The 23,628-nt window shown below is 34.7% G+C and overlaps 1 protein-coding gene and 1 long non-coding RNA gene across 2 annotated transcripts; both read right to left on the reverse strand.

Annotated features, from left to right (window-relative positions):
• Positions 1 to 425: 425 nt before the first annotated feature.
• On the reverse strand, positions 426 to 4,627 carry LOC123552563 (uncharacterized). Its single transcript, XR_008370838.1, has 3 exons — positions 4,447 to 4,627; positions 2,934 to 3,006; positions 426 to 1,025 (listed from the first exon to the last, which is right to left on the reverse strand). It is a non-coding gene; the product is annotated as an uncharacterized LOC123552563 (long non-coding RNA).
• A 1,458-nt stretch (positions 4,628 to 6,085) lies between these two features.
• LOC123544293 (uncharacterized) lies at positions 6,086 to 17,132 on the reverse strand. The gene is made up of 3 exons (XM_053542360.1): positions 16,699 to 17,132; positions 10,138 to 10,176; positions 6,086 to 6,402 (listed from the first exon to the last, which is right to left on the reverse strand). The coding sequence occupies exons 1-3, from the start codon at positions 16,754 to 16,756 to the stop codon at positions 6,086 to 6,088; spliced, it is 414 nt and encodes a 137-aa protein (XP_053398335.1). The 5' UTR covers positions 16,757 to 17,132.
• Positions 17,133 to 23,628: the final 6,496 nt, after the last annotated feature.

Genomic DNA, 23,628 nt, shown 5'->3' on the forward strand with positions numbered 1-23,628 from the left:
TGTTGCCAGTGTCTGTTTATTTACTACTGCCGAAAGACCTTTTTGACTATTTGACAAGCATGTTGAGTAGTCATAGTGCTCTTCTTTGTCTGTTTCTTTTGCTGCACCCTGTTTCCTCAGTGGGGAGTCTGGAAAACTTTCATACTGATCGGCAGACATGCGGTGATCATGGTTATCGTGTTCTATGTAATGGTACTCATTGTCAGAATTTTGTGCTTTTGGAGAAATATCAGTGGCATTGTACATTGGATTTTCCGTCATATAATAGTCATTATCATCTTCCTTCTCGGCATATGAGCTTGAAGCTGCAGACTGTCCTTCCTTTTTCGACGATCGTCTAAAACGAAAATAATATGTAACTTGTAGAGATACCTTTTCTTTGAGCATTCCAGCAGCAGTACAAAATTAAAGCCCATTTCCTGTTATAGTGAGTGCGTCAGACGTTTAGGGGTGATGCATAAGTATTATGAATAGCATAATCAAACTCGCAAGAAATCAAATTAGTTTACAAAGTTTAAAGCTTGCCGAATAATAAAATGACGGTAGTCTTTAAAGATTTCGTTGTCATATGAAACATAGAATAATGCTTAGTATACCTTTAAATGTATAAATACACCAGATTATTATATCACTATGTACAATAACGTATTCTTTAGCTGCACTGCGATGCCTTTATTTCATAGAATATATTACTACTATGTGTTGTTAATTGAACAACCTGAATAACATAAGCCGGAGGCTCGCATCTTACCTTGATAAATTCAATTCATTAACAACGTAACTTTGGCTTTCTATTTCTCAAAGGAGCAGAAAACAAACATCAAACACCGACCTCGATACTTAACATAAACCAGACAGTAGGAGTTTTCTAATTAATACTGGCCTTGTGTTTTCATATTTTCTAGTCCTTGGGATCACGCAACCCATTCAATGTTTCTGAATGATATAGTTCCGGTCATGCCGGTGCTGGGGCAGTGATAGCTCATCAAATCAATGTTTGCTATTTTCCTTTGCTTTGTTGTGATCTGTGTTTCAAAAGGATCTTTTATTTGTATAAACAAACTGATAATTGATAAACAACTTTTGTCGATATCTAGCAGTTTATATTATCATATATTATTCATTTTCAAAACGAAAACTAATAACAACAAGAGTGCCAGAATGTCACAATATACGCCCGTCACAGCAAATTTCTTTACTCTAGCACCTGTATTTGCAAAGGGAATTTTAATTTTGTGGTTGTTTAGTAATCACTGTAAGTCTTTTGTTTTTCTAAGTCCACAAAAAACTCATTACCAGGTAGAGATACCTTAAAATACACCAAAATTGGAAAGTGACATCTATGTTGTACCACAGAAAAGTGGTCTTGGTTTTTCCCTACGGTCAATTATAAAAAAGTTACAATATAAGTTATTTATAGTAACAACTAAAGGAAGTTAATCTTAAAAAAAAAAAAAAATAAAAAAAAAAATTGCAAGTCCACACAAAAATCTTTACCAGGTAGAGAGTGGTCAAAAAACACCTTAAAACTGGATGTAGCATGCATGTTGTACTACAGAAAAGTGGTCTCGATTTTTCCCTACGACTAGTAATGAAAAAGTTACAATATAAGCTATTTATAGTAACAACAAAGGGAAGTAATTCTAAAGAAGGGAACTGCGCACGGCACTTCGTCTCAAGATGGTGTATAATTGTGCCAAGTTACATCAAAATCCCTCCATGCATGAAGAAGAAATGCTTCGGACAAAGTCATTCTTGTATCTGACCTTTGGCCTCTAAGTGTGACCTTGACCTTAGACCTAGGGACCTGGTGTTTGCGCATGACACTCTGTCTCATGATGATGAACAATTGTGCTGACTTTCATCAAAATCCCTTCATGCATGAAGAAGAAATGCTCCGGACAAGGTTTTCATTCTTGTATCCTTTGACCTCTAAGTGTGACCTTGACCTTAGACCTAGGGACCTGGTTCTTGCAAATGACACTCCGTCTCATGATGATGAACAATTGTGCTGACTTTCATCAAAATCCCTTCAGGCATGAAGAAGATATGCTCCGGACAAAGTCATTCTTGAATTTGAGCTTTGACCTCTAAGTGTGACCTTGACCTTAGACCTAGGGACCTGGTTCTTGTGCATGACACTCCGTCTCATGATGGTGAACAACTGTGCCAAGTTTCATCAAAATCCCTCCATGCATGTAGAAGATATGCTCCGGACAAAGTCTGTGGACGCCGCCCGCCCGCCAGGGGCGTTCCCATAATACGTCCCGTTTTTCAAAAGGGCAAATAAAATTTCATAACATATACAGAGCATGCAAACGTTTTTACCGACATCTGTTTAACCCTTAGCCTGCTGGCGGAAAGTGATTATGCCTTTGCGTCCAGTGCAGACCAAGATCAGCCTGCACATCCGTGCAGACTGATCATGGTCTGCACTGTTCGCTATTCAGTCAGTAAATTTTCAGTGAACACCTCTTCGAATAATAAATGGTATTGCCCAAATTGAACGATTGATCAGTCCATTTTAGAATTTAGCAGTTTTAGGGTGGATTTCCTATATCACAGGATATAAAATGTTTAAGAAATACATTTTATTTTTTTGAACAGTATCAATGAGTTGTCTTCGGTTTGTCCATAGTAATTTAACAGATTAATATAATGCATGAAGGTAATTACAGATGTTCATTTTTACCATTTTACGTACAATTAAGCAAGTAAAACATTATGGAGAAAACTTGTAACATAGGTTGTTTGTAATCTAAAACGCCTAAGAAATGCTACTTGTATTATTGATGGTATATCAATATTATTTCGGCGACTGGTTGGATAATGATATATGCAATATCTGTTTTAATGATTTATCAAAAGCTCGAGCTTCCAAAAATAACGGGTTTGTGAGACATTTATCTTTTGTTGATTTGTTGATTACATACCTTCTATAGACAATGATTACGACTATCACAATCACCAAAACTATAAGGCCAGATAATGCTGCCACAACCGGAACTGAAAATTAAAAAAAATGTTTTTTAAAGGCTGTCCTTTAAATATATTACCATTCATATATATTATAAACAAAGTAGAATGCCATAATGACTTTGGTTCAATAGACAATCGATCTAATTACACTATCCTATCTACTTAATGTCTGATCATTCAAGGACTGCATATTATCATTATTCTTTAAGATTTAGAAACACACTGGAACTTTTGGTAAACTCACAAGAAGTCCAGATTGGGTTTATATCCGTCTCGACGCACAAAAAGTTACGTTCAATTCATGCGTTTTATCAATATCTTACAATCCAAAATAATTTTCTTAGTATCATTCTTTACAAGGTCCAGATGTTTTGTGACAAAATGTCATCTAGGTAGAAAATGTATTTGCTAATATTTTCTGTAACAAACTGGCTAATGTAAAAGAGTAAAGGAGGGTCAGACTGTAATAAGTCTTATGAAATAATATCTGACCAAAAGCTATTTGCAGGGACATTTCATCAAATGCTTTAAACAACCAAAGGGTGGTCTTGGTCTGCAGTTTATGAGCTAGGGTTGATAGTTATATGTTTAAAAGAACGTTTTACTTCCGTTTTCAGTTACCCAGGTCACATAACAATTTTCAATACATTTAATGTCAGAATAATTCAAAACGTACAAATGTGTTTAGAATAAGGTTTGAAACATTAAATCGGTGCTTGATTTTAAACAGGTTCTTATTTGACGAAAGAGCTCATCCACTCGTAATATGACCAATTTTATATGCTGCACACATAAAGAGCGTCGATTCCTGATACTATGAACTCATAAAACACATTGCTATGTGACTACAGAGTTTTGCGACAATAAAATATTTTAAAAGGAAGAAAGAAAAGAAAGAAAAAGACAATAATTTGACATGGTGTACCGAAGGACAAAGGCGAGTTAACCATGCTTATGTATCCACTTTCTGAAACTTTTACTGGGTCTAATTATTTTTGAGAGACTGTATCATAAATGTGTGTCCACTCTTCTTATATACTTTTTCCTTATATTTCCCGGATAGGTTTTAGAAAAAATAATCTTTTTATATAAGAGGTGTTTCTACTAGACATTGTTCACTGACCAGTAAATGCATCCTGTATTTCATTTATTCCTGATATGGCGTAAGGACACTATTATTACTAGCCGCCGCCTCCGGTCGCATCCTGATGACGTCATATAAACGAATTCGCGTTATCGTGAACGTCATTTGTCATAAGAATCACGTATCATGTACATACTTTACTATACCACGTATTAGTTTCATATAGGGACCAAAATATCTCGTACATTTAAATTGATTCTGTTTGTTAAAGGTTTTGTTATCTTGTTTACTTTAAAAACTTGGAGTTTGCAGGTTAAAATTACTATAAACGTTTGTATATGGCTAGAAAAAATATTTATACAAAGCTTTTACAAAGAAACTACTTATAAATTTGTTTCCTCCTGTGTCTTTGTTATCTTCTGTATATGATTCTGTATATGATTCTGTATTAGTTACTTGTCCTGTACTTGTGGATGTTTCGTATTCCCCCGATGTAGACGATTTGCTAGATATTGTTGTAGGTTTGATGCTTTTCGCACAAGTAATATTGAACCTTATGTCATTATCTGTAACAGATAATGAATCACTTTAACATACATCATTTTGACAACTAGTAAACACCTGTCTTCTTATTACTTTGATGAAACAGCAGCTAATCGTAAGAGTAACTGTATGTTGTTTAACTAGATTTTGAAAATGTGCTGTCACATAATGTATATCAATGACACAAAGGCCATTCTGGAAATAATGACAATTGCGTGACTCTGTAGAAATGTGACTTGCAAGCATAATACAAGACTGACTCGTTTATTAACATGCAACGTTTCATTCATAACTATTTACTATCGTTTTAGGTCTTTGCAACCGTTTGAGATTAAAACAGGTACCTAGAGTAGTTCTTGATCTGATAGGCGGTAATAGAAGATCACCGGCTAGTGTTCGAACTTGAATATTTCACATTTTGACCATACCTTGAATACTTCCGATCCTGTATAACCGAAACACTTAAAATACATGGGTTATGTCCTAACTTCTGTCGATCCATGGCAGGTTATACATGGACTTAGGTTTAAATATGCAGACACTATATTAAGTTTAGACACTTGCTTAAGTCCCTACAAGCTTGGTCCCTACAAGTACCATATATGAAGAGTAGATAGATGTTTCCGCTTTACACTTTTGATATCTGAGGTTCAAATAAAATGACGTACAAGAAATATGCATTTTAGGGAAAATTGTGCAGCAATGACAATTTATTCAAAAAAATTTTTTTTTTTTAATTTTTAACACTTCGTGGATAAATAGGTACGATAATAAGTCGGAATTTCGGTAACATAAACGAACTTTCGAGTAACGTAAGTAGAAATGTTGAAATATTAAGTTACATATTTCGAAATTTCGAGTAATTAAGTCGCAATTTCGAGTCGGTATCCCAAAATTTCGAGTTAATAATAAACAGGTGATTGTTAGGGCACGACCTCTTTACAATTTAATATAACACCAAATACATTAACTTGATTCGAACAGTTGACATCCATACACAGTACTGTATATATTTAAACCACTGTGGCACTTATGTGTAAGAGAACATTTCGAAAATGAAAATGCGTTTGAAATTTAAAACTTTTGTTACATTTTTACAGTGAAATATCGAAGTATTAGAGTGGAATATATATGGTGTTTTCATAGTGAAAAATATCAAATATACTTTAACTGGTAAGAAACTAAAAAATGGGTAATTTCAGTCAAAAATGAAATGAAAATCTTTAGACTGAAACAAACAGATATCGTCCATATCTCATATCGTTATCAAGTGACTTTTTGTTAAAAATACATCGCTAATTTTGGCAAAGGAATTTAAAATACTTCGTAAGCTGCAATTTACAATCAATAATTTTTATAGCAAATTAAAAAGAATATAAATTAAAACATTTCTATCACCACCATTGAACACTTTGGAATGATATACATGTATAATATCAATAGTTTAAAGACCTGCCTTAACTACAGAATGACCAATAATCAAAGCACGATACCTGTGGAAACAATTAAGCATGTTCCTTCACTGGTGTAGTTCTTTGTAGTGAGAAGCGAAAGCTTTGCTCTGTCAGTAATCCTTACGGTGGTGGCTTCTTTCGAAGAGAGCAGAGCAGAATCTATTTTGAAAACCATGTTTCTTGGAACCTCTTTGTTATAGTATGAAAATGTAAATATAATTCCAGAGACGAAAGGTAATATGGCACATTCACAAAAGTTTTCCTCATAACGTGGGACGCTGACTGTGTCTATGTTTATATCTGTTAGATTTGTCAATCCATAATCAGTGCAGAATTTCACAACTGAAAGTAATGAGGAGACATTTTAATACATAGATGTTCGCAGACAGATAAAGAGCACGCACAAGAAATATTGAAGGAAACATGTTTAATTAAACATTTGCTTTTACTTATTGAAAGGATACAATTGTATGCAATATGTGAAATTATCTTATGACTATAAATCATGACAAGAAATTATTTAAGATAATGTTACCATACCATGAGATATAATGGAAATATTTTTTATATTCTTCCAGGTTAAACATACATCAGTCTATGACTAATAAAGTGTAAGACTCCATGATGCTTTTCTCCTAAATCCTACATACAATGGACGGAGAGAGTTGATTTTTGTCTAGCAGTTTTCTTAGTCGTGCCCTTAAACGTTAGGCGCTTGGTGCTCTGACTTCGGACAAGTTGTTGAGTACATTGGTGTAATTATACCTTAGATTTACCTTAATTTTATGTTTTACTTTTAAATTATCAATCTGTTATTTTTCGCGCTAATGTTAGATCCTTTCTCAGTGGGGATTTTATTTACACTGTGTTGTCTAACTTGTTGAAAATAGGGTAAGTGCGAGGTTGGCATGCCCTAAACGTGTTTAAACCCCCAGTTTCCTTTATATAGGTTACTGACCGTTACAAGGTGGTGCCCCTATTTTCAACTGATTTTCTGTCTGTCTTGTAGTGTCTGTTGCATATGTTTTCTTGTTTGATGCAAGATTTTTTTCCTCCTACTTACTCCCCCTATTTCCCCCTCATTTCGCCTTGCATTTGAGCTACTTTTTGCATCCCCTTTCCCTTTACTTTGGGTTAATTTTTGTGGCTACCCTTTATTCTGGCTGTCGAAGTCCTAGGGCGGTACACAATTGTTTTTTCCTGCTTAGATGGGTGCGTTTGTGTGATTGTGGGTCTAAAGCGGTGCCCAGCTGTTTTCTCGTGTCTTACTTGTTCGTTTTCCTGTGTTATTTAGTTGGGTGTGGTTGTGTGTTTGATTTTGGTGCATGAGTGTCTGTGCTTTAGTGGTTTACGTTGTAGTGTGACTGTCAATAAGGAGCGTAGCATTCCCTTTGTATATTCATCCTTATTCTTCTTTCCCCTTCAAATTCCTCCCCCACGCCCCCACCCTTACCAGTTTACCACTTCCTCCCGCTCTGTCTATATTTGACATGAATTAATATGTACTTGTTAGATGTTTTGAAGCAACCTGTCTGTAATATTTTTCCATTACAGCTTCTTTTTGTTCTGGGCATGCTTTGCAAATGCGTGGCTCTGAGGCAGTGTTTTTGATGGTCTGTGCTTCCGAGAAATGTACCCTTACCTATTATCTTTTGTATTTGACTATGTGAGTATTTTGCAGCTGATGAACCACAGTCTTTAGGATGATGTCTTTTCAAGAAGTTGACCGAATATTTCTATAGAAGGTCGATTTTACTGGTTGGTTAACCTGGGTCAAGTATATTAGTTAATATTCATACCGAATGAGTGATAAGAATTCTGTGACAACGTTCTTCGGAATACGCAAAGAAAATCCCAGTAAACGAAAGTAGGATAAAACAGTAATCCGTCAAACTGGCGACTGGAGGTGACATAAATACAGAAAGTAACACAAGATGATACTAATAGATAAAGTCTGCATTTAGAACGAAATTGTAAAGAGCGATCCGATTTTGCAAAATCCACGAGAGACGAATACGAAATCCAAGATCTAACTACTGTTGTAATGACCCTTTTATTATGTATTATGACGCTAGTAATCACGTTGTCAATATCTTACCGGTGTTTAGGAGCACATGTCACTATATTGTCACTGCACACTTGTTAGCAGCTCTAGAAACTTTAACTTAAAGCTTACAGCACTTTATTCGTTTCATTACAACGTCATTCAAAAATACCTTCCTTGAAATACTGTTGTTTTTTTTTCAGAAAGAAAACATAAAAATGTAGAGCGGACATATAAAAATATCTATATCTGACTCATAATTGAAGTATTAAAGCTAAATGTACCTTTAGAAATGTTAAGAAACAATCAATTTCTAAAGTGAATTCTAAAAAGGTTAATTGGAAGCATAAGATACAACCAAGCACAATAACAGGTCTGTGCATTAGTGGTCATTAAAGATCATGAAACCTCCCACGTGCCACTAGAATCGACTTAAGCGCACTTTTGTTAGGTATAAACTCGACTCAATGACCCCATATAATCAGAATAATAACAACACTAAGTTTACATATATATAAGTAAAATCTAGATAGGTGTGATTTCTTTATATTTTAATAGTTTATATTCATCTTTGCATCACATGTCTTTTAAAGGAAAGCCTTACAACTTTGTATATTGCCTTGAAGTATAGAGATAGACCCTAAAATTTTCAATGATAGTAATACATTAAATAAAATCTAGAAATTGATTTCCAAGTCCTTGAAATAACCAAAAATGATTTCACAAATTGAGGGTTCAACGCAATAAGGGCGTATCTACATATAATAATCATTATAGATACGCCCTTTTTGCGTTGAACCCTCGAAATGTGAAGTTTATGATAGTTTTGTTAATATCAATAACAGAAGTTTTAATTTTTAATTTAAAGTTGTGATCCACAAAGAATGACAACTCTTGCCTTGGGCTAGTACTTATAAGCAGAGATATCTATTAGTTTACTTCCCTGCAATTACACAATTGAATGGGAAATGCAAACTGTTTTAGACACAATATCATACTTTTTTTTGCACAACAAAAACAGTAAGGATTTATTCATTTGTGTTTGATTTACCCCTCAAAACATGGTTCCTATGATTCTGTCAACTTGCACATGGTAAAAAATTAACTTTTAACAAGCCAATAATACAATGAAGTACCAGTAAGGAACTAATAGTGCAGATAATACAGTTTTGCTTGTATCAAAATGTCACAATAGAAGCACTTCTGTAATGCAGAACACCTGGTAGGATTAGTAAAGGTGCAATTGTATTGATCTCTATTTCCTATGCCTATGAAGTAATGATGTACGCTTGCTGTATGCATATCCTTAGACTGCCGCACATTTTTATGCAATATGCCAAGCATACATATGTTTTTTGAAAACAAAGAAATGACTTCAGACGAACTCTGGAAGTCAAGAAAATGAAATTAAACAGGCTAACTTGAAAACGAAAGCCGCATTTGCATTGGTCTATAGTCAGGGGTCACGCGCAGGGGCCACCCCTCCAAATGTATGCGCATGGACTTTTGTTTTGCTAATAAGGAGTCATTTTTCAGCACTTTCTAACGATTTGAAAATATCTGTGCTTTAGCACAAGGTGTCAGCCTTTTATCTTCAAAATAAGTATTTGAACTCGGAATAACACTAATTCCACAGGGGTCCGTAACGGAGCAAGGGTATATGGAGATTTCTGGAACTTCGTTAAATCGTTCAAACGGCCCTTTTTGATTTTGTCTGAAAGTGTCATTATATGCCTCGGATGTAAGATGTGTCCGTATTTGAGATATTTCAGAAATATTTCCAAAATGAATTTCGTGAAATAGATGTTGATTCTATCGAAGCGTGAAAGGGCCATCAGACGCTAATACGTTTTACTACGTTATGGCCTCGGAAAGGATATAAAATGAATGTAAAATAGAAGGTGATGTAACTAAATATTCTTTTAAAATAAAACAAATAATCAAATATTGAACATATGGAGAGTTCTTAATGAACATATACGAACGCTTTATTAAATCACTTTAATCCTCAGCTCAATACAACGCGATCGTACCTGGCTTGTCTCTGCAGAATCCTGGTTGGCTGTTTGATTCTGAAATAATATATATGCTAACTTAAGTGCACATTAATTAAATTGCATCTTTCATTTAAGAAACGAATTATTGTACTCGTAGTGCTAGAAGAAATGTTCATAATTTTTAGCTCAACTGAGCAATATTGTTATCGCTCGATATCCGGCGTCTGTCTGTCTGTCTGTCGTCTGTCAACATTTAGCTTCTGTATGCGATAGAGGCTGTATTTTTCGATTGATCTTCATGAAATTTGGTCAGAATGATAACCTTGATACAATCTAGGCCAGATATGAAAATGGGTTATCTGGGGTCAAAAACTAGGTAACTAGGTCAAATCAAAGAAAACCTTGTATATGCGATAGAAGCTGTATTTTTCAATTGATCTTCATGAACTTTGGTCAGAGTGATTACCTTGATAAAATCTAGGCTAAGTTCGAAAATGGGTTATCTGGGTCAAAAACTGGGTCACTAGGTCAAATCAAAGGAAAACCTCTAGTATGCGATAGAGGCTGTATTTTTCAATTGATCTTCATAAAATTTTGTCAGAATAATTACCTTAAAAACATTTAAGCCAAGTTTGAAAATGGATCATCTGGGGTCAAGAACTAGGTCTCTAGGTCAAATCAAAGAAAACCTTGTGTATGTGATACTGTATTTTTTTTAATTGATCTTCATGAATTTTGGTCAGAATGATTGCCTTGATAAAATTTAGGTCATGTTTGAATATGGATTATCTGGGGTCAAAAAATAGGTCACCCGGTCAAATCAAAGAAAATCCTTGTGTGTGCAATAGGGGCTGCTTTTTTCACCGGATTTCCATGAAATTTAATCAGAATGTTTGTCTGCATAAAATCTAGGTCGAGTTTGAATATGGGTCATCTGAAGTTAAAAACTAGGTCACCCGGTCAAATTAAAGAAAAACATTGTGTACGCAATAGGGGCTGCATTTTACACTGGATATTTATGAAATTTAGTCAGAATGATGGCCTTGATGGAATCTAGGTCAGGTTAGAATATGGGTTATCTGTGATCAAAAAAACTAGGTCGCTGGGTCAAATCAAAGAAAAACCTTGTGTATACAATAGTGACTCCATTTTACACCAGATATTCATGAAATTAAGTCAGAATGGTTGCTTTGATGAAACATAAGTCATGTACGAACATGGGTTATCTGGGGTCGAAAACTTGGTCACTAGATCATATCAAAGAAAAACATTGTGTATGCAACAAGAACTGCATTTTACACCGGATCTTCAGGAAATTTGATTTAAATGTTTGTCTGGATGAAATCTAGGTCAAGTTTGACTATGGATCATCTTGGGTAAAAACTAGGTCACCCGGTCAAATCAAAGAAAACTCTTTTGTACTCAATAGGGGCTGCATTTTACACCGGATATTCAGAAAATTTAGTCGGAATGGCTGCCTTGATGAAATCTAGGTCAGGTTTGAATATGGGTAATCTGGGGTCAGAAACTAGGTCACTAGATCAAATAAAAGAAAATACTTGTTTACACTTAAGAGACCACATTTTTCGTCCAATCTTAATGAAAATTAGTCAGAATATATGTTTCCATGAAATCAATAGGTCAATCACGTTTACACTGTTATGGTGTGTTTCTCAGGTGAGCGACCTAGGGCCATTTTGGCCATCTTGTTTTTTCTTAACCTCAAATATAAACATTCAAAATCTTACCTCGAGTAAACAAAACCAGGACGTGTAAAAAGTATAACACCATTTGGCACATCCTTCTTTTAATCAAGAGCTCCATAACATACTGAGTTAACAAAAATTACATTAAATGAACACATTAGACACAAGTTTACAAGTTAAGTTAATGCATATTACCGTGGCATATATAAACACAATTTAAGACACTTACAATAAGCTGTATATTCATTATTGATCGACGGATAAATTATAAAATTCAAGGTCGAATGATTTACAAGTATTTCCTATATTCCTATATGTTTAACTAGGTGTATATCTATATAATACCGTGTTCACACTAGCAGATCGGTTTTATTTTTATCTGGCACTAATTGGCTATAATTGGTATTTGACATTTAAAACCCATCAAACTATAATCTAGTTTGCGTCCACACTAGGCAAAGAAATGTGGTTTAAATATATACATGCAATGTTGGAAGTAAACAAATATTTTGCAATGAGCAAAAAAGGTTACAAAGAAGGAGGCTGACAGAAACAAGAAGGAGTCCATATTGCAATTTGATGTTTTTGCTTCATCAACACTCCAATTACTTTTGCCAGCCATAGCATCAACTGTTTGATACAAAAGAGAAACACATGGTTTTCTTAAGCCAAAAGGTAAGATCTGGGGATTTGGGATTGTAAAACCAGTTATAACTCACATTTGCGTTCACACTTGTAAAATAATGTAGTATTACTTTTTAATATAGTATTAAAACCACCTCCCGAGGTAGTTTTAATGCTATATTACAGAAACCACTTGTCCTTTACATAATTCACGTTTTACACCACATATAGTGTGGACGCAAACGAGTTTAAAAAATAAACCCAAGTTAATTTAGGATTAAAAGCGTAGTCTGAACGCGGTATTATATTATAAAAATAATATTGTGTATGGCAATACCAAATATGATGTGTGTTAAACTGGATCTAAATTAAGTTTCACCAGGGAAAAAAGTTTTAGTTGCAACAGTGCTGATCATGTTAAGGCGTAAAAATTGTTTGTTTCCGGTATCCCGACCTACTTTAAATTTTTGGCCCGACCCTAAAGGTTTTCATGGCCTTGGAGAATATTTAATTATCTGTTTAACAAAAAGTTGTAAAACTGCACTTTTCATGCTTTAAATATGGCCAGTGATGTTAGAAATCAACATACTGATACTCTAAAGGCATAATCCCCTTATTTGCACTCATTTTTTGACACCGAAATAATTTCAGAACAGAAAAGTCTCACTTAGATATCTAATAAAAAGGCCAAAAAGCCCCAACTTTTCCGATCTATCTAACCTGTTTTTTTAAGCGTGTTACCGGAAGTAAAGAATTTTTCAGGCCTAAACAGAAAACATTTAGAAGACCTTAAGTATTTATTCAGTAGTTTCAGACTGTTTTATATATATATAAAAAGAAATAAAAAAGAAAAAAATATATATATATATATTAATGTTGTTTCATTCCCAAGTTTAAAGTATTAATTTCCGCTTGATGAATGCTACAATTTTTCTTCAAATACATATGAGCCGTGCCATGAGAAAACCAATATAGTGGGTTTACGACCAGCATGGATCCAGACCAGCCTGCGCATCCGCGCAGTCTGGTCAGGATCCATGCTGTTCGCTAACAGTTTCTCTAATTCCAATAGGCTTTGAAAGCGAACAGCATGGATCCTGACCAGACTGCGCGGATGCGCAGGCTGGTCTGGATCCATGCCGGTCGCAGACCCACTATATTGGTATTAAATACTTTATCATTCAGAAAATGTAAGAAAACGGTTTTGTTGAAAAGTTTAAAAAGCGTTTTTATTATGATTATAGTCATGTACCTTGAATTTTATTATTTTTTACATTTGTATTTTTTTTTATTTTCATTTTCTTTTATTAAACACATTCTTTTGAGTCAAGTTAAATGCCGTCGATACAAAACCTTAATTTACTTTTTTTATTGACACTTTGATTTTTTACTTGCCTACGCTAAACATAGATCTAATTTGATATGGCCTAATCATATTAACTTGAGAATAAGTAAACAAGTCATTGATCAATTATTGAGTTAAACGCGAACTGAATTTAAACGCAGACATAAACTTGAAAGTTTATTGGAATGTGAACATGATATACATATATGTATATAATCCTGTATAATACATGACACAGCCACATTAAATTCACGTTTTCTGGTACGCACGGATAATTTATATTTAAATATTATAGAAGAAAAAAAGTTTATCTATTTGTTTTTTGGGTTTAATGGCATCCACTACTATATAAGTGCCCCCAATCCCAAATCCAATAAACAACCCCCATCTTATCTGCTGCTTAAACAGTAACTGATTAGAGTGCAATTAGCACAGCAGAGGTCCCAACTAGACTATGAAGATGTGTGCAGTGGAGCTGAAAAAAATAATTTTCCTTCAGTGAAAGCGGAATAATAATAATTATTATTATTATTTTAATATTATGTAGATTATAATTATTATTATGTAAAGTTTTTTTTCGATAATAATAATAATAATTATTATTAGTACAAATAAAATAATAAAAGATATTTTAATAATATTAAAAATAATAGTGATAATAAAACACAGGTACAGTGAAAACTCAATGAGTTCTTTGTGTTGACGAACAGTATTTTCCAATATCATAATTGTTATGAAAAAGGTCAGGTTGATGAAGGTGATCCTTACAGAATGGGAAAATGATAGTAAAAAGACTAAAAACAAGAAAAAAACTTCAGGCAACGTTATGTGTACCGCGTTTGCTTGAATCCTTATCAAAGCGAAGCTAATTATAAGGCATTTATTAATGAAAAGGTTTTATCTTCAGATTGTGACGACACGCGCTCCATGATCCCGAAAAAACCCAGACAATTTATCAACACTGTCCAAGTACGGGGAGAATGGAGACTTTTTGACAACCGCCGACTGCTGTTATGATAGTTAAAATCTTTGAAAAGATCCTTTGGAAGCATAAACTTAATAGATTTGACAGGTAATGAAATGTAACACTTCTCACGCCCCCTAGTGCCGGTTTTAGTGGAGCTCTGTTATAGTAAAAATGAATATACATGTACTCGATGATAACCAAGAACCAGAAAATATATCAACACTGTGTCCCAGTATGGGGAGATTTTTACAACCGCCCCACGGCACTTAACGAATGCTGTTCCGATAGTACTAAATAAAATCTTTGAAAAATCATTTGGAAGAATAAAACGCAACCAAAGACCCAGTTTGACTGAGTCTGCTCATGTGAGGTAATGCAATGTGCAACCCCCTCTCGCTCCCTAGTACCGGTTCAAGCCGAACGCTATTATAGTGTAATGAATGTACTCCATGATCTACACTAATCTTAAAGGACCAGAAAATATAACTACACTGTGTCCAAGCTCGGAGAGACTTTTAACAGCTACTACACGGCACTTTAAGACATAAATCAACATAGAAGATATAACACCAAACTCCGCATTCAGTTGAGAGATTGTCCTTTTGGCCTGTCACATAGTAGTGTTCTTCTCGATATGAATAATTCAGGTCGTCCTCCCTGTTACGTAAAATCTTGTTGTCCCAAAATAGCGTGACAAATTATATTTGAATAATTTTTCAACGTCCAAACTTAATGAAATTTACAGAAAGTGTTTGTACAGTTTCCAAAACACGCAATTTGTCACGTTATTTTAGAACAACCCATATATATACATGTAGTTACATGTACGGACATGCATGACGGAATCGGAGATGCTTGATGTTTGAAGTGCAAGACGCTACTGAGTTAAAATTTTAATTTGTCTGAAGAAAGTAAAGATTAATCTACTATTAAGCAATACAAGCATCAAACAGACACGTGAACATCTGGCAGAAAATATTTCATTTTAATACGACGCGTACTGTGACAAGAACCATACTATGATCACCTTAACATTGACAAATCCAGTGCAATAGTTATATCTGGCATGTTCTCTAAAATATAAACATTATTGCGCGTGTTAAATTACATACGATGACTATTTAAACATTTTTATTTCATATTGTATGAATATAAATGTAATGACATGGTGGATGAAACTGATGTTGTGAGAGTTAAAACAAAATTATATGATTGTTTAAAAGATCTATAGATGTATTGATAGAGGCAAATAGCATCAGTTGTCCTTCCTGGCACTGTAAGAAGGAACTTTGTAAAGCAATTATATTGTACACCGAGTTTCATGAGAAAGCACAAATTTTAAAATTATGAAAATTTATACCGAATGTAAGTTTAAAACCTTATAAAATTTCTAAGTGTACATAGCATAGGATAGGCGGAGTCCATTAATGACAACCTTGTGAAATACACATTTTAGAGAAAAAATAAAATAAAAGAAAAATAGATTTCAGAACTTTGATTCTACAAGACTTAATATAAGAACCTTTCACTGGTTTAAGGTGCGGATTGGAATAACTGGCTCAAGGGCAACTGTTTAGACGGTAACGAGGCTTTGTCGAGAGCCAGATATTTCCATCCAGAACTTTTCCCAGTCATAGATTATATTTCTTGAATACCATGTTCTTCAAATAATAGAAGAAACAAAATTAAATGGCCGTTTTACTTTCATGCACTTTTTATTGTAGTGGCGTATTTATTCATAAACTACATCATGTGAGTCATTTTACATTTCGGAGTGTTGAATTAACCATTAATTTTACTAACAACACTAAAACGGTTGTATATTTTATGTATTGCATATATCTGTACAGTTTGCTTACCTAAAATCTGTCTATGAAATGCTGCTTGCACAAATAAAAACAAGATTTGATCAACCTTTGGATTTATATAAAATAACATCAAAATTTTTAACTTACCTGTTGTAAACCTCAGCAGGAAGAATAATATATGCCACAAAATAGCACACATTTTCATGTTAGATATAGTTCAATATCCTAAATGAAATAATCCACAAAGTGATACATGCTAAATCATAAAATAAAATACTTTTAATATGATTTCTATATGATAAACTAACAATTTTGTCTATATAAACGACGGGTAAATAATGGCATTCATGGTCGAATAATTTGTATGTATTTTCTTCCTTGTTTAGATTCAGTAGTGAATGTAAAAAGGAAGCTATTGGTATTTTTCAGCGATTTCAAAGAATTTTGTGCAATTAAGAATTAAAGGGAATTATTTTTTTACTGTTATTTTATTTATAGCTTTAGTTATTAACCATTCATGGAACAAAACAGAAAATAATTTCTCTCAAAAACCCATTAAAAGTGAATACTCAGAAAGTGACTAGTGGTACAAACTTATTATCATAAGATTTTTGCAGGATATTTTTATAAATAACCCAAGATATTAGCGGAAGGTAGTAAACCGTTGCAACGCTTTTCAAATAATGCAGAAAATTTACATTCTTCTAACATTTTTACCAATATCTAACTTGTATTTTCACCCACTTTATCATTTTTAGTATCATATATACATTCTTTGATAGAATAAAGAAGTGGAAAACAACATAAACGAAGATGTTGCAGGCTCGGTTTGACTGAGCCTTTTCACGGACGGTAGTGGAAATGCAAGCTACCGTCCGCGCCCTCTAGCCCCGGGTTGAGCAGAACTCAGCATTTACACATGTTATAAGTACCAGAATATAATTCAGAGACATCCGCTGATGTACTCATACGGTGGTGCACATGGAAGCTTCAATGATACACAGAGTGCAATTCCATGAAAACCGGCGTATGGTCCCCAGATAAAATAATGGCTTTGCCCTGAACGAGAAAACAATGGGCAGAACTAAAATCTGGCATCTAGAGCGGGGATTTTATTATTATTATTATTATTATATACCACATTTATATAGCACTCTTTTCATATAAAAATACGTTCAAAAGTGCTTTACATAAAAACATTTATATAATGTTCAATAAAAAATGGGAATTGAACTATCATAGAAGAAATTAAAACTATATTACGGTAATAAGATACCAAGCATTTTAAATTGGAAGGTAGGCAGATCAAAACATGAAACAAAAATACAATATCATAAAACATTAACTGACCTATCAAAGACACAGGTCAGAGCAGAATAGAACAGAAGATATCTTACATTTTGAACAGACAGAATTAAACGGTATGATGTCTGCGAAATGCATCACAGCATGCAAACCGTCCCGGATGATTGGGTCAATCCCTACCTAAACGGTCCGGAGAACATCCATGATACATCCCACAGAAAAAAAACACCGCCAACATTATTCTGTCACACTGGAGTTCTTAATTAAAGTAATTAATTGGCCGGCAAAGTATCTACATTATAAATCAGGTAATCAGTGAGATGTTAGTTGCCAAAGAATTGTATGAAATAATGCGTCTTTAGCGCTTTTTTGAAACTTTGCACGGTCTTGCACTCTCTTATGCCAGATGGGAGGGCATTCCATAACCTCGCAGTAGCTGTCTGAAAACTCCTGTCACCAAATCGTATTGTTCGACATTTGGGCACCACTAGTTTTAATGCATTATTCTGCGATCTCAGATTTCTGGATGGTGTATATATTTCTAGCATGTTCGCTACATAAGCTGGTGATTGATCTTTGAGTGCCTTATATGTATGTGTTATAATTTTGTATTCTACCCTACATTGCACAGGAAGCCAATGGAGTTCACGCAGAACAGGCGTTATATGGTCGTATCTGGATGTTCTGGTTACGATTCTAGCTGCCGTGTTTTGGACATATTGCAGTTTGTTCATTGACCGTTTTGGAATTCCATATAGAAGTGAGTTGCAATAATCCAAACGTGATGTAACAAGAGAGTTGATTAGAGATTTGGTTGCGTTTGCGGTTATATATTGTCTGATGTGACTAATTTGCCGCAACTGTGCATAGGAATTCCTACACACACTATTCACATGTTGCTCCATCCTCATGTTCGAATCCAGGAAAGCACCGAGGTTCCTGACACTGCCTGATTGTTTGATTTCAGAGCCGTCCACTTTCACAGATATGTTTGAAACAGATTGTGTCTTGTGTTCAGATGAAAATATCATTAATTCTGTTTTTTCAGCATTGAGTTTCAACATGTTAGTATTCATCCAACTTACTATATCCTTTAAACAACTTTCAACGCGATGAATGGTCTCCTCAATAGACATTTTATTTATTGTTTTGAAGGATTGATATAACTGCGAATCGTCCGCATAGAAATGATTGTTCAGTCCGTGCTTTCTGCAGATAGCTCCGACTGGTTTTGTGTACATTGTGTAGTTCTTTGGCCCCAGGACAGACCCTAGGGGTACACTGTACTTCATTAGCACTGGTTGTGATAGCTCGCCATCTATGCATACGGTCTGGTAGCGGTCACTAAGGTATGACATCATCCATGCGAGTGGCTTGCCTGTAACACCAAAGTGACGTTCAAGGCGATGAATCAACGTCCCGTGGTCAATAGTGTCAAATGCTGCAGAGAGATCAAGCATCACAAGAATAGTCACATTGTTCTTATCCAACGATTGAAGAATGTCATTTTGAACTTTTAATAGGGCGGTTTCGGTTGAGTGGAATTTTTTATAAGCAGATTGATTAACTTCATGAAGTTCGTTGTTCCTCAGATGATTTTCAATTCGAACATCTACCACTTTTTCTAAGATTTTAGACAGAAACGGCAAGTTTGACACAGGTCTATAGTTTTTTAGGACATTAGAATCTAGGCTTGGCTTTTTTAGAAGAGGTCTTATTCGTGAATGTTTGAACGCTTTGGGCACATACGCAGCATCTAGAGATGCATTCATAATTGTTGTTATCACTGGTGTTAGTTCGTCAAGACATTCTTTTAATAACCATGTTGGGATAGGATCTAGTTCGCATGATTTGTTCGCTGACTTTTTGATAATTGATTTCACTTCGTCTTCTGAGGCTTGAGTCAACTCTACATAATTGACACCTGTGTATTCAGTTTCTATGCCATCTAAATCAGATACAGATTGTGTTTGAGATGCTATATCGTTTCTGATTGTTTCGATCTTTCCAATAAAGAAGTCACTGAAATCTTGTGCGAGATGCTGTGGAGATGATTGTGATGGTAAAATCACCTGATTTGTATCGCCAAGAAGATTTTTGGTAATCTTTGATAAACTCTTATGATCACTGCCACATGAGTCAATTTTGCCTGTATAGTATTCAACACGAGCTTGTTTTAGCATCTTATTCACTTCAGCACACTGTGTTCGGTAAATCTGGTGATCGATTGTGAGCTTACTTTCACGCCATTTCCGTTCTAATTTTCGTTTCTGATGTTTTGCTTTGTGGAGTTGCTCGGTATACCAAGGACATGAAGGTCTTAACACAATAGTCTTGGTAGTCAAAGGGGCGTGTTTGTCTACTATAGAAATTAACTGATTTGAATATTCCTCCACAAATTCATCGATATCAGTATCAGATGGAGTGCAATGTGTGTTAAAGAAATCTATTCTTCGTATGTCTTCTCGAAATGAGTCAATGTCGATCGAACGTAATTTCCTGTACGACACAGTTTTTCTTACTGGGGGTGGTTTGGAAGCTTTAGCGTCAAATATCACAGCAAAATGATCACGTGACATCTTTCCATTTGAATCAGAGAGTCCAGGATCTATGACCTCGATATTTGAAACCGTGACATCATTATCTCTGGTTATCACTACATCCAACGTATGCCCAGCTACATGTGTTGGTTCTTGTACATGTTGACGCATGCCACATGCATCTAGACTGCTTGTAAACTTTTTTGTGTCACTATTTTCCGGTAAATCAAGATGGAAGTTAAGGTCCCCTACAATGATGGTGGTCTTGTCAATTGTAGCGTATTTAGTTAAGAAATTGGGCCATTCTTGCTCCAGGAAAATATTTGTGTTTAAACCGTTTTGTTTGGAAGGGGGTGGCCGGTATATAATGGCAAGCCGTAGGCCTATGGAGTGTCCGCCTGTAACTACATTGCAATCCATATACTCAAATTGGGAAAATTCGTTGTCTTTGCTTGATGTGACAATGTTCACTTGTATGGCTCTCTTGTGAATAATTGCTACGCCCCCGCCGCGCCTACCACTACGAGGGACATGTTTCATTTGTAACAGTCGGGCACGAGTTCGCCGATGCACGCTTTGTCAACAGAGCTACCGAGCCATGTTTCAGTTATGGCACAAATGTCGAATTCATTTGTAAGGATGAAGTCACATATGGAGAGTGTTTTATTTTTCACTGATCGTGTATTGACGGAGCAAATTTTGATGTTTTTCTGCCCCTGAACTAATGTACAGTTTTCAGGTTTTATCCGTATCAAGTTGTTATTATTTGCCCCATTGTTAGTGTCCCATGCTCGTCTAATCTGGTTTTTCCCACCTCGAGTCCCTCTATATTGAATTAATCGAAACTCTTTCAATCTTTTGATAATCATGGGATTAGGTCTCTTTTGTGCACTTGGTAATTGTCCAATATTGTGCAACTCTGATCTTTTATAAATAATCCTCGGTGACATTCGCTCACTGAAACACATTATTGCTGCAGGCTATGCTGATATATGAAAGTTTGCCAATTTAATTGCAACAATGATTTTTTTAAAAATCAAAATAACTTCAAAATCACAATTATGATTCACCTTAAATTTACAACATTCCAACCACGACTAGATGATATCCAATATATCCAATTTTCAGAATTCTGAACAAAGTATAAATGTCAAAAAACTATCAATATTTGAGAGCACTGAAAAATGCAGCCTACACCTGGCGCATAAACAGACATCTGTGGTTATGGAACCTGCATAACAAAGAAACTGCCAAAAGACAAAATGAAAAAGCAGGCACCATATCCAAGGGGTGATTAAACAATACCCAAAGTTTATATAGCGGGGGTATTGGAACCACCCGATCCGAAATGTTCAAGCTGAAAAATTAAACAGTAAACAAACAAAACAGAATTGTCGTGCTAAACGATCTGAAGAGATCGAAATATAACAGCTCTGCCAAACTTGGTGAAAATGTAAATGTTGAAAATTTCACCCAAACTGTGAGTAGCTTTCATGAGCGTAATCATTTTATCACTACGTTATCAACACAGTTTTCCAAGAAAATGCAGTTGGGCGGTATGTTTGAGAAAAAAACTGAGAACTGAAGTCAGACATTGCGAGGAGGAAAACACACATTTTGCTGTGTCCGATGCAATTTATCCATTGAAAATCCGTCAAGTAACAACTTTTTATGAAAACTGAACTGTCCCTTTCCGCGTTCCTTTGTTTAAGGCTTTTGAAAGTCTTAAGACTATTACTAACAAATCTTTTCAATGAGCAAAAATTCTCCTGAATCTAAAACCACAAAAGCTAATGCATACGCAACATAACTTTGTTGCTCCTAACAACGACTTTCCTGTCCATTGTTCAAATATAAACTCGCTTTCAAAAGTGTTTTACAGACTATATTCCAAAAATACAAACGCTTATAATTCAACTATACTGTTTTATATAATGCTGTTTTACATTTTCATAAAAAGATTACTCGTTCGATGGGTAAAAGTTTTGTAAAAAGAAATGACTTATAAAAGCAGCAAATAGCACTGCCACCGGCAAATGTTTTCGTGTTCTTTGTACACTCGTGCCTTCTCTCGTATATAGACCTGGGAACGATCATGTAGAGCCCTATAGGCATGGGTAAAATTAGTGTATTGTGCGCTATCGCAATGGTTGCCAATGCAGCTCACATTAAGGGGACGTCCTAGTGATAATGCGAGCTGCTGTGTTCTTGACATGTTGTAGTTTGTCCAGTGGGGAAGGAATACCACTCAACAACGCTCGGATCAATGACGTACATAATGTTTGATCTAATCAGTCAATTTATACATGTACTTCATTAAGACTGTGTGATTTCAGTATTCTTATGACATCTGTGTTTATGTTTCATATTCTGTCTATCTACATCGTTTCATGATGTCTCAGGATCAGATTAAATAGTAAACTTATGTGTTGCTGACTTTATATTATGACTCTGTTTTTATTGGAACACTTTACATTAGCTCTACACATGTGGTATTACATTTACACATATTTGTGTGTAAGTAGTATTAAATGAAATTAAATCTCAATTTCAGTGATCAGAACACGGATGCAAAATAATGATACATTTTTGTGATTTATTCTCTAAAATATAATAGGCCTACATGTACATCACTGTACTTATAAACAAAACCCGAACACACACACACTGTACTTATAAACATACATGGAAGTATCTATTGTTTATTTTACAACAAAAGATGAAAAAAAAAAACAACTTAAAACCAACATACTTTATAGAGTATTTGAATTCGCTGAGAAAATTGTATGCATATATTAAACATCTTTAAGTTCAAAAACAAGACCATCAATTTCATAGCCCTAATAACACTGGGAGCACCTTTACAACCATAAAACATCGTCATCATCATCATCACCACCACCACCATCATCATCATCATCATCAATTTCATTGAAAACTTAAGCTCTTATTTAACACCAACCAATATTCAACATGCCGACACACATTATTTGACAGAGCTGTTCAATTGTCATGACAGTTCCAATTTACACTAACATAATCTTTTTCTGTTCTTATACATGGATGAACATAAATGACTGTACATTGTTAGGTATAAAAAGCCTACACATACACAGCGTCAAAAATATGTTGGACACTTTGTTTGCTACCTTTATTTTAAATGCCACTTCGAAACTCTTTTTCAGAAAAGATAATGCTGAGCAAAGAAGATTCCCATGAGAATAAGTTTTTG

This window comes from Mercenaria mercenaria, chromosome 4 (genome assembly GCF_021730395.1).
Source record: "Mercenaria mercenaria strain notata chromosome 4, MADL_Memer_1, whole genome shotgun sequence".
NCBI classification, from domain to species: domain Eukaryota; kingdom Metazoa; phylum Mollusca; class Bivalvia; order Venerida; family Veneridae; genus Mercenaria; species Mercenaria mercenaria.